Source organism: Pelobates fuscus, chromosome 5 (assembly GCF_036172605.1).
Source record: "Pelobates fuscus isolate aPelFus1 chromosome 5, aPelFus1.pri, whole genome shotgun sequence".
Lineage (NCBI taxonomy): Eukaryota > Metazoa > Chordata > Amphibia > Anura > Pelobatidae > Pelobates > Pelobates fuscus.
In genome coordinates, this window is record NC_086321.1 from 177219271 (window position 1) to 177237214 (window position 17944).

The window sequence follows — 17944 nt, forward strand, 5'->3', positions numbered from 1 at the left end:
TACAGTCTCTAAAGAAAACCTGGAGCTTAACACAATATGGCCATATGATGGAACTGAATACTCATATTTGTTTGCTGAGATAGGTGACTTTAAGTAGCATTATAACATTTTAAACTGTTTTAAAAAAAAAAAAAAAATCTTATCGGTGCGTGGTTCCTTAATCTGTTTTTGTCATATTTTTGTCTCTACAGCAGCACCAATGTTAAGAAATGCAGGTTTCAGGTGTGCCCCCAAATCCATTTTCTTCTTTACTATGTAAGTTTAGAGTCCAGACCAGATTCCTTTTGGGTTGCGCACCCTGCCCCCAGTGTCAGATGCTCTTTTGGAGGTGGCCACAGGAACTTATAAACTTGAGGAGGTTTTGATAGCAATGACACTTTAATTATATTTTTTCATATGGTATAAAGCAGATATATGAATTGCATTGTAAGTATATGAAAGCACTATTGCTTTCATTGTATTGACACTGCATTTTTTGGAATTGTGTTTAAAACATACATTTTTGTTATATATATTCACAATGCTTTTACAATATATTATGTCAATACACTTTAGCCCATTTAGCATTAGTACTATTTTATTTGTCTCCCATGTTGGAATTAGTGTATGACCTACAGATATTGGTTACTGTGAAGTGGTAGTGGGCATAACACAATATGGCCATTTTTGGAACTGAAATCCCATAGTTTTCCTAAAATAGCCTTATAAAATTTTAAATTGTATTTTTATGTGTGCGCTGTTCCTTAATCTGTATTACGGGCGCCCAAACTGTCCCTTTATCCAATCTGTACATTTCCCCTACATACGAAGCCTAATTTTATTTTAAAAATACATACATCTAGAATAACATAGATCTGAACAACTGCATGGTGACACATAGAAATATGTCGCAAAATTACGTAAGCTAGCATCATGGAGCGTAGACTAAATATATGTAGATATCACGTTAGTATCATGGTGTTATATTAATTTCGGTGTCTACTTGTATCAAGCATGTCTGGTGTTAATTTAGTTATGGTCGCAATCTGGAGTAGCAAGTTAAGGTGGGGGTTCAGATTCTTGTGCTAGACAATAGTAGCCTAAGATGATCATAAACAGGTTAAACGTAAGACATAACTAATTTCAGTGATCCATAATAGTCGTTTACAATTGGTTATGTCAAAACAAGACGTACATAACGTAGTTAACTTTCTAAAGGGCAGTCACGTAAGTGAAGCAAGTATATATGTCAAAAGTAGAATCCCCCAAAGCAGAATCCGCAGGCCGTCCATCCCCAGAACCACCTTGGAGCTCCGGCCAGATCATGCCTCACCCGGTTCCGGTCACATACTTGGCACCAGCGCGCGCCACCGGTCCGCCGGAGGGTTCGCGCATCCCAGCCCCACAGGGCTCACAGAATCAGGGGCAAAGTCCTCTGGACCACCACCAAATCCAAAGGGTCGGGCTGGCTCCGTTTCAACACACCGGTCGCCTGAGAGGGGGCATCCGCGGGTCCGCCTCCGCAAGAGGCCCTGGGTATCCTGACGGAGTCGGCCCCAGGAGTGTGTAGGACTCTTCGCGTCGTTTTGAGGGCACATGTTGTTCACCTGGATTCTGAGGGATGGGGTAGCGCACCGGGCAGGGGCGCTTTTGGAGCTGGGACTATATATCACTATTCAGTTTTTCTTAAAATAAACAAAAACTAAAAAACCTTATCCGCCTTCACAAAAATTAAGCATAAGTGAATAACTACATTGTGTCTCATTTTGGGAGGAGCACACATACCGTACATTGTATTTGTATTGTTCATGAAATAAATTAGAGGTGGGAAAGAAAGAAACACAAAAGAGACAGTATTTAATCTAAATATTGGCAAGCTTCTTTATTTAAGTTTTTGTTTTTGCAATAGCTAATACCATTGATAAATAAATATTCCTGCTTGGCTGTGTTTAGTGTAACATATAATACACTGCGGAATACGAGCCCTTCCCTGTAGTTCCAGGAGAAGAGGTGGAATAGTGTCACAGTTGGTCAGCCAATAGTGGAGAATTTCTTCTCCAAGGCTCTCATACAGAACTAAAACACAAGCAGAGTTTCTTTTCTCAGACAAGACCTAGCAGAAAAAAAAAACACACTACAAAACACTCCTTTGTACTGAAAACTGAGCAAGATTCTCTGAATTCATTTATTGGCATAAAGAGTGTCTCTGGGAGAAAGAAAGAGAGCCTACACATTTTAGCTTTGCTGGTCCCATGTAAAAAGGAAACAATTACATCTTTGTGCATAGTGGAAGATGCTCTGCACTCGGCAGTAGAACATCTGGAATGGTACAAAGTGCAGGGTCCTATGTCAAGCACCTTTTACAGTGACACCAGTCATTTTGAAGAAAATTAATTGTGTGGATGACATTCCAACATCTTGTGATTTGATTCCTTTATTTGGTAATTAATTTGCCAGTTTCCATCTAAGCCTTCCACTGATTGGTCACAACATATGCTCACGCAAAAGTAAAGAATTTCTGTACAGCATGTACAAGTTCCTCAAAAGGTAAGAGCAACAGGCTGCATCCAGCCACATCCTCAGAAAAACGAAAGCCCTGTGTAGGTTATGAGGATTTCACATGTTTAAGAAAAAGGTACCACGTCCAAGAAATACTATTATTGTTTTCCAAAGACACATACAAAACATGGTGTCTGTAGCCTCCCAGCTCCACTGAACTGTACATTCCCTTTAAATAATACAATGTATTTTTTACACAATGTATAAAAAAAAAAAGAAAGAAAAATAAGCATTTTTTTTTAATTTTTTTTTTAAAGGAAACGGATCTATAAGATTCTTAAATGCAGGAAGTTGTTACATCATGTCTTGTGAAAAGGGTGATCAGAAGAAGAAAAAAAAAAAGTTATAAATATGTGTCTTCACTCTCTTTGGAGCATAAACTCTCATTTGATTGATGCACTTTTAGGGTGTCCTTTAGATTTTGTTTGGGAACCAGAGGCTGAACCGGTTCCTGCCGGTGGTCTCTTGTTCCCTCCCCTCCATTCTCCTCTTTTACATTCCCATTAGATTGGTCCCCTTTGCCTTTGCTTTTTTTCTTTTCTAGTTTCTTTTTCCCTTTCTCCTCCTTTTCCCTCTCTTTTGCAACCTTTGCTCGCTGCTTCTCTTGTTCTTTCTCCATTTGTTTCTGCTCCCTGGTCTTTTTAATTGCAGATGTGTTGGGTGGGAGAATGATGGATGGGGAGTGTTCCAATGGTTTATGATTTGGTGGGTCTGAATCACTGATTGCTTTGGCCCCATGCATACGGGGAGGAGATTTGAACTGCAACTCTCCAAACTCCTCTTTCCATTTTTTCAGCTGGATTAGGTGCTCACGTTCCACATCACGCTCTGTGATTTGCAATTCCACAATCTTCAACAAAAAGAGCAAGAATAAATATATTTTAAAAAAATGAATGCCATATAACAAAAGCATATGTTTTTCCTACATCACATTCCAGCCAAATTATTCTGTATTATTAATTATGAAAACGTGCGGTTCATGTAGTTACCAGAACAGATTTTTGGGACTGAGCAATGAGATTGCCAATCAACTATAAAGCTTCCATGGCTTAAAATACAAACCCTAAAAGACGGTGATATGTGGGTCGGTGGTTCTTTTACCAATTAAACAAGGTTTGTTTCTAGCACCCAAAAAAGAAAGTATGTCAAAGCATGAAAAACTCTCGGACATTTCCATTATCAACAAGTGCAAACACTTCAAAGAATCGTGCAGATAGCATCTGCACGACCAACAAATACAATTATTATACTAAGAATCATACTTTATAAAGAACTCTTTAAATTAACAGCATTATTTCAAAATAATACAAATAATCATGTTAGTATGAAAGAAGGGATTGTGGATTTTAAAATCGAAATTAGTTGCTCTGGGCCTCTAAAGACAAAAAATAAATCAAAAATGATTTGTAAACATCTGCTAGCTGGGAGGCCTGTAAGTATCTCACCTCTCCAATAAGGAAGTTCTCCTGCATGTATTTGGGATCAATAGCCTTCAGTTTCTCCATCGTCTCATACTGACCCTGACACAACTTGAGCTTCTCAGAGGAACCAAGTGTATATTTCAGCAGAACCAGTGCCACTCGGAAAACTATCTTCACACCTGCATGAGTAAAACAGGGCAAACATGAAGCAAACACAGTACCCAAACCTGAAATATATTCCAAGTTCTTAAAGTTTATTATGGGTCACTACTTACTGAAAAAAAGGTTTCCCTAAATAAATCAATAGATGCATGAATGTAGAATACTAAAACAGGAAATACATTTGGAGTACATTCGCCAGACGTTTATCAAAGTACCAGAGCAGTACAACTTAAAAGGGGAAGTATCGAATTCTTGAGATATACTGTATAATTTAGTAATGTATGTTATTTTGCAAATATGGAACTGCCGAACACTAGAGGTTATAAAGAATTGTTCTTCCTATGTCAAAATTCACTTGAAGGCAAATAAAAAATGTGTTTGTGAACAAAGGTAAATTTGGAAGCATATACTTTCTGTATTTAAAACCCCCCACATCCAGTGCAGGGCCTGACTGCAGAGAAGAGCGGGCGTATGTTTCAGCAGCTCTTGCAGTTGTGTGGAAAATACTGCTTGACATTTGCAGATGCAAACCAAAACTCAACAAATTCTGCCCACTAAGTGTGAAGGGACATTGTCGTGTATCATGTAAGCTACAATTCATTAAGAAATCACCTGATGATTTTTTGTGTCCTACCTGCGTGGTTGGCGTGGGAGAGGCGGCCGCTCTCCTGCTGCCATGGAAATTTGGAACCTGTTTGGGACCTTGTCTCCCCTTGTCTCCTGCAGCAATCTCAACACTATCACTCACCTGCAGACGACCACAAGAGAGATCCAGCAGAGTGGAACTGTAAAGTGGGTCCTCACTTACCTAACAATTCCAGTGTTGTACAACCCAATTTTGCAGCTAAGCTCAATATCTCTGCTGATTTCTGGAGACGGCTGAAACACAGGGCCAGTCAGTACAGCCAGCAACGACGCAATGCCCAAGATAAACCAAATCAGCCACCTTGGAAATTCTTGCATCGTTTCCGGCAACGGAGTGTGAGGCCCACCCAAAAAGGGCTAGGCAGCCTGAGTCACCACATTAAAGCTGAGGCTGGGTGCAATTTCCAAGCAGATTGGCCAGAGATCTACCCTGATAGGTTCCATGAGCTTGGCTCACAGGTGAAGCCCTAGCAGCTACTGATGGGCTCCACCGCCTGCATCCTGACCCTTGTGCCCAAAGTCTGCTCTGCTGAATAGACAGTATGCTATGCCCCAGAGTGGCATTGGCTGGTCCGGGACCCCTGCCCGCTGGCAATAGTCATCTCATAATGACTTTACACTGCTTGCTTTCATATTATTTTCCTTTTAAATGTCACTGGCAGGAGGGTTTATTTGCTCACAGTTCATCCAGTTTCAAAGTTGACAACCATTAGTTAGAGATATTGTGCCCGTTTGTCTGGAAAATAATCTATGAGCCCACTAGGTGTTCTTTTGCCTACACTCTCTGCGTCGCAGACATACTGCACTGAGTACTTGCTCTGCTGTACATACGGTTTAGACACATAACTTAGATTCAAATGCAGAAAGATAAGTCCTGCGCTCACTCCCATCACTGGGCGGCAGCAATGACTACAGTACACATCAGCCCCAATATATAGTAAAAACCAAAGAAAAACAAGTTACCTGCACTCTCTTCTTAATCCCTATGTATTTTTAAACAAATGGAGTTTTTTTAGTTACCTCCAATAGCCATGAGAGGATAAGCCCACCTGCCAACGTCAAGGCACACAACCCCCCCCCCCCCCCCCCCCCCAGGTGGGTCCTAATTAACAATTCACTTTGCTTCCTTGAGCTTCTGGCAAAGATCTCTATTAAGGGTTAATATATAGGGGTGTATATAAAAAAAAAAATACCCATTTTTTGTCTCAGAGATCTTTGCCAGAAGCTCAAGGAAGCAAGGTGAATGGTTACTTAGGACCCACCTGGGGGTGGGAGATCTGCCTTGACTTGATGGCAGGTGGGCTTATCCTCTCATGGCCATTGGAGGTAACTAAAAAAACCTCCATTTGTTTAAAAATACATAGGGGTTAAGGAGAGAGCGCAGGTAACTTGTTTTTCTTTGTCATAACTTAGATTGACTACTACTATCTTATATTGTAAATTTGTGCTAAAATATAACAATGCCATGCAATTGTCTCATTGTGTGATCCAACGTGCCTGTATTTTTTCTTGCACAACACAAGTAGGAGGCATGTGTCAGGGGTAAATTATAAACAAATTCATATATATATGGGGTTGTCATGGTCTAGAGAGAGAAGAGTCTGTGAGACTCTAGCTCAGGGATAGGCAACCTTCGGCACTCCAGATGTTGTGGACTACATCCCCCATAATGCTCTTACACCCATAATGCTGGCAAAGCACCATGGAAGGTGTAGTCCAAAACATCTGGAGTGCCGAAGGTTGCCTATGCCTGCTCTAGCTTATTGACCTTTTAATTCAACTAATTCAACAATTTCCTGTCTCTAACCCTCATATAATGCTGAAGATGAAACTGGAACCAATTAAGGAAATTCCAAGACTGCCCATCCGATAAAATAAAGTTATACCTATATTGCAAACTTCTATAAAATCTCCAACATACAGTGGTAGGTTGGAGATTTTACAGGCTTTTGCAATAAAGGACCGTCTATCTGTTCCCAATGTGCTAAATAGCCATAGAACACAGTACTGAAACACAAATGACTGCTAAAATAAAAAAATACCCTCATAATTTTTTTTTTTTTTTTTTAAATCTCGTAAGCTGGCACGTCATCAATCAAGCCTCACAACCCATCAATCAAGCCTTCTACATTGGCTGCCCTGGATAGGATTTCTGCAGAATTTATGCATAAGCCGTCACTTTGATCACCTTATCGCCCAGCAGTTATACTCCACAATCAGAAAACTCCTCTTTCCCCTTCTAGGAGGCTAATAAAGCAATTGTGTAGCTGGAGAAGACACCACGATGAGGGAGATTAAAACTATCTAACTATAGGAGACCTACTATCACCACCATCAATGACTAAAGCTACCAAGCAGTTCCTTTTAAGCCACATGTCCTTTCCAAACAGGGAACATATCACAGACTCCTGAACCAATAGGTTAGGCAACAGAGATCAGGATCCCGAGAGCCATGCAAATTTGGTTACTGGCTGATTTACAAATAGTGCCAACACCTCGATTGCCTAGCTGTTGACAGTTTCATGGTTTGATTATTGAATATACTTGTATGCTGCTGTGAACTATACCATTTTTTTAAAAACTAATCTTTTCATTGTGAGCAGTCTCTACTCTACTTCATTGAGGTAATTTGAAGCATTTAAAAAAAAAATCAATACTAAGTTAGAGACATACCATTGAGACTGTCTCAAGCATCTTTTCCAAAGTCCTTAGAGTTTCCTTCATATTTTTCCTAATGTTAATATGTGTGGTTGTGAGCTTTACTTTACTGTACCAATGTATCTGATAGGTACGCTTTAAATACTTTGGTGGTAATAAAATCTTTACAGTTGTTTTTAGAAATAACCTTAACTTACAGCAATATACAATAATGCAGAAAACTATAAATGAAGCACAATAAAGAATAAAATGTCAAAATAATATTTCTTGCCTTTCCCCCTACTAAACGATGAAAAGTATTGGGCAGCATTGTGCAGATGTTTAAGGCTATTTATATTACATTGAAAAAAAACTCAACAATGGTAACTGAATGAAAGTTCTTCCATTGACACCTACGGCAAAATTGCTACTCCGTTATTAGAGGTGTGTTTATCCCGTATAATAGAAACAGCCCCATGGACACAAATGCATAAACCTGCCACTACAACAGAGGGTGCTTGATGGGTGGTAGGTTCGTAACATGAATTAACATTTTACACTGTTGCCATTCTAGAGAATAGAGAGAACAAAGCAGATCACATAAAATTGCCAGTCAGGGATGTTTCTAGTCTAGTAAGGTCCCCCCTTGTGGACAGATTTATATGTTTAACATGGTATCAGTCTTTGTTAAACCTTGCTAGTTTATAAGGTTTATTTACAGAAGTAAGCAATCTTTTAGCACCGTTATGCCAAATTAAGACTTTGAGGTCCCGATTCTGCTTGTTTTGATGCTTCTGTTGCTTTATTGGATTGTATCCATGTGTATGCGGAGGTATTGTTTGCATGAGCAGTTTGTGGTATTGTATGTGATACATGTGTATGTGTGTGAATGTGAACAGTGTATGGGAGGGGCTGCTTGTGGGATTGTGTGTGTATGCTTGGAAAGCTGCTTGTAGAGCTGTGTGTATGCACATGGTCAGTGTTATGTTTCTGGAGGCTGTGTGTGCGTGCATTCTTTGCACGTGTGGTAGGCGTCATCTGCAGCTGTGTATGTATGTCTGGCTGGCTGCGTTGGTGGCTTATCGGTGTCCAGAGAGGGCCAGGTACAGGTAAAGGGTAGATGCTATGGTGGCTGGCCTCATTCATTGTGGATTTTCCTTCTCCAGCACTTGGAGAAACCGATCTTGGATCACTTCCTGCAAGCACTGTAATGTATAATTGAGAGCCGCCCCTCACTCACCAGTTTCAATCAATGCTAGTGCCAGATTTTCAGTTGGCAATAAAACCTCAGACTGTTTGGGTCTTGCAGCCTTGCGTACCATCCAATGGCTCATCTAGTGTCATATATGGCATGTGTGCCATAGGTTGCAGACCACTGATCTACAGTAGATATGGGACAATCGATTGTCCTCTACATGTATCTTTATGTAGGGAGCAAAATTTGGCGAATGCCTTATTTTTAAGCTATAAGATAGACATGTGCAAAAATGTGTTTAGTCTATAAACTAACCCATTCACACATATGAAACATCTGGACCCACTATGAGCCATCTGACAGCCATTAAAAAAGTGAGGATTGCAAAAGGTAAATTGCAAGACCACAAGAGCGTTTTGGTGCTTAGATTTTCACTTAAATGTCACCCCACTACCACATGTATTCCAATTTGTATTAGAACTATAATAAAAGGAATTTCTGCATACATACATACTGCAATACCATATTATTATGATTTATTGCAATCCTGATCAGACTTTTTCTCTTGGCTTCTATGGTTGTTACACATTCATAGCAACAGCATGGACAGATCTAAAAGATGTATAATACAAAGATCAGAAATCCCATCAACGAGTGAGTATGTCATTATGTCTGCAATTCTCTTTATGATCTATCCTTTGTATGCCCCAGCATTGTTTTGCAGAATGCTTTGGATCTCAGGTGCTGTTTTAAAACTATGAAAGCAGGCTATTGTTTTTTCTAACCCTATAATTAGTTAACTGTAGGGGGGAGTGATGTTAAAGTTGTTTAATGGGGGGTGGAGAGAGGAGGAAAAAAAAAAACACCAAATCAAAACAAAAGAAATGATCTACATATATTCAGTACTGGTATGGCACCAACAGGGTCAGGAACACAAACATGTATTCCTGACCCTATAGGGTTAAAACCACCATCTAGCCCCCCCCCTGGCCTCCCTAAATATAGTAAAATCTTACCTGTATTCAAGTCTACAGCTGCTGCCTGACATCATCAGAAGTAATTCTCTGAGCCATTCACAATGCATCCCCATAGGATTGGCTGAGACTGAGGAAAGTTCAGTGTCTCCATGCAGAGTAAGGCAACACTGATTGACAGTGCAGCACAGTGTGCAGCACTGCCCCAGAAAGCACCTCTAGTAGCCATCTAAGGGGTTGCCAGTGGAGTTATCACTAGGCTGTAATGTAAACACTGCATTTTCTCTGAAAAGACAGGGTTTACTGCAAAAAGCCTGAAGGGAATTATTATACTCACCAGAACAAATACACTAAGCTGTAGTTGTTCTGGTGACTACAGGGTCCCTTTAAGTGTTTTCTTTGTTAACCCCACAGAGCTCAGCAACAAGGTGATCTGTAATAAAGAACACCCATAAACGCCAAGGATTATAGCCATGTAACACACTGGTAATTTTGTGACCAAAAATAAAGATGAAAAATGACACACAGGGAGGGGTTACAGGGATGCCAGCTAATGGTTGCAGACTGTATCCAAAACACCGACACAAAGCAGCATGCAAGTCCTGGCAAGCCTTGTACAGACAGGCACACACACACACACACCCCTAAATGACTGATTCATATAGCCTATAGATTGAGAAACATCCTACAAAGTAAAAGTTGCCTTCCAATTTTATTCCTACACTCACATGTAGTAAAAACCCAGCAAACCCCTTTTTTCGCCAGACAGGAGAAGGCAGAGATGGGACACCTAAGCAATTAATCACACTTCATATGCTTTACGCGATATGTAGTGTTCCTTTTATTTTGTAAAGAAACTGCTACAGTTCAAGACGTTGGGAAATTGCGTGAGTAGTGAATGGAATTTTGAAATCTATGTCCCATCAAATAAATATGGGCATATGGTATCCAGCCACATGAAAGGAGTAACACTTATTTATAGACAGACAAGAATAATCTTTGTCAATCTGACATAGAACAGGAGCACACAACTCCATATAAAAATTGTACTAATCTTTACAGCAGACTGGGCTAATACAACACAGATTACAAGGACAGTTAAAGTTAAAGAACATGACTAGTTTAATGAGTGGTTAAGAATCTGATCAAATTATTTCCCTGAAGATTATTTCCCCCTTCTTCTGCCACGGAAAGAAAGGCAAGGGGGCTATATTGACAATGTTGGCCTGTAGACAGTAACTCTGAAGCCTAAAAAGTCAGAAGAGTCAGAAGTGTTGCCATAACTCTATTGATGTACAAAATGGCAAGAACTCAAGTCTGGGCAGCAACACGAGTGTGTGTATGACTTGCAAGACAGCGTTTGTAATGTCTAAGAAAAATGAGGGATTCGATTTGACAGTTTTTACACAATAAAAAGGCTTTCAATTTTGTCTTTGCATCAGTTTTCATGCATGAAATTTTTATGAAAATTCTGAGCTTTCTGAAAAATAAGAAAAGGCCATTGGATAAAGCATTCCTTACATATCAACCCTTTAAAGTATGTTTAAGAGAAGAGTGGAAAGCACCTCAGAAAGTACCATGCTTTCCTGCATGGCAGAAAATGTGAACCTATTGCTTTCTAACACATTGGAGTACAGACTGAGAATTTTTCAATACTATTTGCCAGTGCATATTGGCAATATTGGCAACTAAAACAATGCTGATGTTCCAAATATTTACATTACACCGGATTGAACAATAGAACTAAACAATAGAAACCACTGATGTTCAGTCTAATAAAATCAAAAGCCACCTACAGCAGTCTTCATTAATACATACAACTTCATAATACCCATATTCCATTTTAGTGACAAACAACTCATGTCTACACATTAATTCTCTCGATCCCACTTAAGAGGAATAGAAAAAGGGTAACACATGAATGAGGTGGATACTTAAGAGGAGTCCTTCTCCTGTTAACAAGTAAGCATGAGGGTATATCAGAGAAGTTAAAATAAAAAGGGAAGAAGCATGGGGTGACAGTGAGGGGGTATTAAAAAAACAATACAAAAATAAATACAATTTTAAAAAGTGTTCATTGTACTTTATGTGTGTGTATATATATATATTTATTTATTTTATACACACACAAATAAAATCTGTGAGTTTTGAAGTTGCTGTTTAGTGGATGAGTGAGTGCGCTGGATTTGTGTAATTATACATACATACATACATACATAACTCAGGATCTTTCAAGATCATGATAGAGACACACAGTGGTGCCCCCTTAAGTCTGGTTGGTTGATAGGGGCTTGAAAATTTTGAGTTATCAAAAAAAAAAAAAAAGTGTATGTGTGCATATGTATATATTTATTTTTATTTTTACTGCAGTAGGTTACAACAGTAACAGCAATAAAAGGGAATGTTGGGGTTTCCCAACACACCAAACAAAATACGAGTGATTCACTATACCAAGTAACAGGGAATTGATATCAAAGTTTTGCTTTTGCCAACATAACTTTGGCAGAGTGCAAAAAAACACTGAATAAAAAGTGGTAAAATAGAAATACCATTGACAGGCATACAGGGTATACCAGGAAATGTGATCTAGGAAGAAACCATACCTTCACAAAAAAACATATCCCAGACACGGAGGACAGAGCTCCATGGAAGAGTCCGTGAGAATGCACACATGAACCACTCAGTCATATATAGGATAGGGTCAATCTTCTGCTTGCTCAAGTGCTTGTAGGCAACTGGGGACACTTTACGGAGCAGAGAGAACAGGATCCTTCCATCCAGCTGGATAGCTTCCTGTAGAGAAAGAAAACATAACACAGGATGAATATGCCAAACTGGTTACAAGCTATTCTACAATAATACATTTAACAGCTAAAATCCAGTGAAATTTAGGGGGTATGCGAATAAACTTAACTTTTTGTAGAGCAACAGTAAACTAGAGACTTATCAAATACCAGTAATCCTGACAGCAATACATTAGGAATAAGAGTCATAACATGTTAAGTGATCAGGCCTTCCTGCATGGCAGAAAATGTGAACCTATTGCTTTCTAACACATTGGAGTACAGACTTTTACAGTACAGAGAATTTTTCAATACTATTTGCCAGTGCATATTGCCAATATTGGTAACTAAAAAAATGCTGACGTTCTTAACTAGCAAAAAAGAAAAACCAAAAATACCACACCAAATATTTACATTACATCGGATTAAATACCTATCATTTACTAAAAACACGAGATAATCAGGATTAGTCACTAAAACTGAGAATTCAAAGTGAATTTCAAGTTTAAAGCCAATATGGCTGAACTGAAGAACATTTCCAAGTCAAATATGCATCCAGTTAGACTATATTGGATTTAACTTTAAAATTCACTTTGAATTCTAAAACATTAGTAAATAACCATGAATGTATCAGGCCTGACAAAGAGTCAGTGAGAGAGTTTTCTTGCAAATGATAGCTTTGAGTATTGAATGGATGTTTGCAGAGAACACAATGGTTATTACGGATATTTCTGGTTCTGCTATAATGGTTTGATTTCTGGAAGTGCCAGTCACAACTGACCGGTGGAGAGACAGAAGCAATCTTTGCCCCTCCTATGGAAAATACACAGTTTATTTTTCTCTGAAGGGAATTGTTTTTCAGTACCGCAAATCAAATCATCCTTATCACCAGCTGTATACAGAATTTATAAAAACATTGGGGTAGACAGCTAAACGGTCATTCAAAATGTACAACTTTTGCCAAGGAAACCAAAAGAAATGTTATGCTGATACAGTTGTTCCCATGTTAATTGCCCCACATTTTTATTATCCGTATTTTATAAGCTTTCACAAAAGTATCCAGTCAGAGTTTTGTTTAGTAGCCATATTTAAGATCAGATGATTCTGCCCTATAGTGCACAAAGAATGAGTGGCAGTTGAGTACAAAACATTATGTTCAGTGTCCAAGCTAGTTATACTAGGATTTAAGGGCAGTTTCGGATTTGTCTTCAACTAGTTCACCAACACATGGTCAAACCACAAATTGTTCATAGGACAGATTCTCCCTAATGAACATTTACAGCAAGGCTCCATACCTCCCCATCAACTATTTTGGTATACATTCCAAAATAAAAATATAACTAGCCTCCAAAGGTAAAATCCGATAAAAAAAAAAAAATTATATATATTTTTTTCAATTAAAGCATTTTTCAAGAAAGAAAGGGGGTGGGGGTGGAGGAAAGGATGAAGTAAAGTAGTAACCTAAAACTATGCTGCTCATCAAAAATGTGAACTGAATTTCTCAGTCACTTGGGGTTAAATGAGATCACAGGTAAAAATGGGTCCCACCATTTCATCAGTTTGGGGTTCGTATTATGATAGTAAACCCTACTAAGGATAATAACTTTCACATTGTACTTATATTCCCATAGTAACTTCCCAGACAGTTTATAATCATTCTTCCTTAACATATATATATTTTTAATGCGGTTTGAGAAAATATCTACCTTTAGTTTGTTTGCTGATCTTAAGTTTAAATGCTTACTACCCAAAGATACTACTTAAAATTAACTCTTATTTTTGTTGCATTATGACATCATTAAAAGTTTCCTCAAACTACTCACCCCAATATTCTCCTCTTTTTACAAAAGATATTCAAATCAATTTTCTTTTTTTCTTTTTTTTTAAGGTATTTACTTTTAGATGTTAAGTGCCCACAAGTTGTAACATATAGGATAAAGTCACTAATAACTGGAGGAGGTAGAAACACCTATAATGCAATGTTTCAGCATGATCCTCCTTTTTTGTCCCTTCTCTGGAAATCTCGGCTCTGTGTATAACCAAGCAACAATAAACCGAGCTGGGCTGTTGAAGCAAAAAGCAACCAGCTCTCAGTGAAGCTGCCTCCTAGGATTTTACCATCTAAGGGAAATTAATTTGGTCAAGAAAAACAACATTTTGTACATTAACTGGATATGATCTCATATTAAAGCAGAGTAGGGTGCAAGGCCTCAAAGCATAGGGTCAGTAGTGACAACTGCAAAAAGCAGTATCAATGGACAAAATAAAAAGTTTAAATCCAAAGAATACATTGGTTTGAAAAGAGCATATGAAGCACCAATTTTAGACTGCAATGAGTCATCACAGGCCTGATCTCAGAGCATGCACAAAGGTCTTGATGACCAAGCTTATAATGGAGAGCAAGAAAACCGCTTAAATCTGACAATTCAAGGTACTTGTGGCCAAAACCTTATTCCAGCCGGTGTTCTATCAAAAAACCCTACCCCGTGAAAATTCCCTACCCTCGTCACTTCCGGTGACGCAGCCGCACCGGAAGTGACCCTCATCCAATGGAGGAGGAGGGTGTGCGCCGCCAAGCAAGCGCACACCAACTAGGTAGGGATTTTTCACGGGGTAGGGGAAATGAATGCAACAGTGCGCACGCGCGGCAAAGTACTCCCGTCGGAGGTACAGCGCGCGTGCGCACGAGTTGCAAGGGAGCGCTTCACAAACCGCGCATGCGCAGTATAGGGGTAGGGAAATTTGATGGCTATTAGCCCTGTGAGATCTCCCTACCCCTATACTGCGCATGCGCGGACTCCATCAGATTAAAGCCTCTCCCTGCTCCCAACACTCTCAGCCATCCAAGATTGAGGGTGAATTATGGTGGGACGGTGGGTGTTTATGTGCATTATAATGGGGGTCTGTGCAGACCCCCAATTCTGCACAGACCCCCCAATATAATGCACATAAACACCCACCGTCCCACCATAATTCACCCTCAATCTTGGATGGCTGAGAGTGTTGGGAGCAGGAGAGGCTTTAATCTGACGATCAGAGTTCGCGCATGCGCAGTATAGGGGTAGGGAGATCTCACAGGGCTAATAGCCATCAAAATTCCCTACCCCTATACTGCGCACGCGCGAACTCTGATCGTCGGATTAAAGCCTCTCTCCCTTGCCACTAGTGCGCACGCGCGCTGTACCTCCGACGGGAGTACTTTGCCGCGCGTGCGCACTGTGCCGTTAATTTCCCCTACCCCGTGAAAAATCCCTACCTAGCCTAGTTGTTGCGCGCCTGCGCGGCGGCGCACACCCTCCTCCTCCATTGGATGAGGGTCACTTCCGGTGCGGCTGCGTCACCGGAAGTGACGAGGGTAGGGAATTTTCACGGGGTAGGGTTTTTTGATAGAACACCGGAATGAAAGAATATATAAAAAAAAAACAAAATATGTTTTTTTTTTTGTTTTTTTTTTATATATTCTTTCATTCCGGTGTTCTATCAAAAAACCCTACCCCGTGAAAATTCCCTACCCTCGTCACTTCCGGTGACGCAGCCGCACCGGAAGTGACCCTCATCCAATGGAGGAGGAGGGTGTGCGCCGCCGCGCAGGCGCGCAACAACTAGGCTAGGTAGGGATTTTTCACGGGGTAGGGGAAATTAACGGCACAGTGCGCACGCGCGGCAAAGTACTCCCGTCGGAGGTACAGCGCGCGTGCGCACTAGTGGCAAGGGAGAGAGGCTTTAATCCGACGATCAGAGTTCGCGCGTGCGCAGTATAGGGGTAGGGAATTTTGATGGCTATTAGCCCTGTGAGATCTCCCTACCCCTATACTGCGCATGCGCGAACTCTGATCGTCGGATTAAAGCCTCTCCCTGCTCCCAACACTCTCAGCCATCCAAGATTGAGGGTGAATTATGGTGGGACGGTGGGTGTTTATGTGCATTATATTGGGGGGGTCTGCGCAGAATTGGGGGGTCTGTGCAGAATTGGGGGTCTGCACAGACCCCCATTATAATGCACATAAACACCCACCGTCCCACCATAATTCACCCTCAATCTTGGATGGCTGAGAATGTTGGGAGCAGGGAGAGGCTTTAATCTGATGGAGTCCGCGCATGCGCAGTATAGGGGTAGGGAGATCTCACAGGGCTAATAGCCATCAAATTTCCCTACCCCTATACTGCGCATGCGCGGTTTGTGAAGCGCTCCCTTGCAACTCGTGCGCACGCGCGCTGTACCTCCGACGGGAGTACTTTGCCGCGCGTGCGCACTGTTGCATTCATTTCCCCTACCCCGTGAAAAATCCCTACCTAGTTGGTGTGCGCTTGCTTGGCGGCGCACACCCTCCTCCTCCATTGGATGAGGGTCACTTCCGGTGCGGCTGCGTCACCGGAAGTGACGAGGGTAGGGAATTTTCACGGGGTAGGGTTTTTTGATAGAACACCGGAATGAAAGAATATATAAAAAAAAACAAAAAAAAAAACATAAATAAACTAGCAGTACCCACTGCACTGGAGGGTTGATACACCACCTGTACTCAACCAGGAGGGAAACTTGTTGGATATATTGAACCCGGAGAGGCTGTCTGTTCCAGGATATCATAATTGTATGGGAAATCCACAATGTACAAGATATGTGTTTTAGTCATCAGTGAACCAAAAACCTTAATGAATACCTTGGAAGCTATGGTTAATGCAAACTGCAAGAAGACTAAGGATAGTGCCTGTCATGATCCAGATGTATTGGAATATAAATTAATACATAATTCAGACCTGCGGTTATCAAACTGGCCTTCCTGCAATGAAGGCAGTAGAGACTGCATAATCTCCATCTTTAAAGTAGAAACCTTGAGGAACAAGTTGAGGGAGATGGCATCCAGGATGGGTTGGAATGTATCCTCTTTCTGGGTCATGTACAAATTCAGTAGAACCCTAGACACTGTTGAGGAACTCAAAAAGGAACACCAAGTCGTCCAAACAGGACAAAAATGTCCAAAAGGCACTCTTTCCACCCGTCATAGTTGAGATGGTGTCCAGACCAACAGAGCTGCAGAAGCTGGAAGCCAATCCAGTTGCTATTCATTGGCAGAGAGTGTTAACTGACCATTACCCAATGAATAGCACACTGTGCTAAAACAAATAAAAATTAAATTTGCACAGTATTAACATAAGTCAGCCCAGGACTCTTGCTCTGGGCTAGCCAATAATGCCCCAATAACTCTGTCGGAGGTTGAGTTACACCTCTGGGAGCCATGGTGTTAAAATGGTATTTGCAGCTATTCTGAGCAAAACGCTGAACTTACAGACTTTAGGCACCATGGCCACATCAAACCACTGACTTACAACAATACATACATCAATTGCATGTAAAATGTTCTAGCCGTATACAGCTGAACTGGATCTTCTAATCTTGCCCAAGTAAAACTGTGGTGTTTTGACACATTACAATTTAGTAATTACTACACATAGTGGGTCACTAGAAAATAAGGTATATCTTGCTGGGACACTGTAGACACTGTATCCGCTTCATCTCATTAAAAACACGTTATAGTGTTTGGAATCCTCTGGTGCCATAATTTCATTTAGCACTAAATAAGTTTTAATGCT

The 17944-nt window shown here is 40.5% G+C and overlaps 1 protein-coding gene across 1 annotated transcript in view; it reads right to left on the reverse strand.

Annotated features, from left to right (window-relative positions):
• Positions 1-1835: 1835 nt before the first annotated feature.
• The window catches only part of TBC1D10A (TBC1 domain family member 10A), a 44496-nt gene continuing 28387 nt past the window's right edge, over positions 1836-17944 (reverse strand). Inside the window, exons 7-9 of the mRNA XM_063454761.1 lie at positions 12176-12365; positions 3984-4138; positions 1836-3388 (exon numbers count right to left, since the gene is read on the reverse strand). Of these exons, the coding sequence (XP_063310831.1) occupies positions 2882-3388; positions 3984-4138; positions 12176-12365 (852 nt within the window). The 3' untranslated portion in view covers positions 1836-2881. The remainder of the gene's footprint in view (positions 3389-3983; positions 4139-12175; positions 12366-17944) is intronic.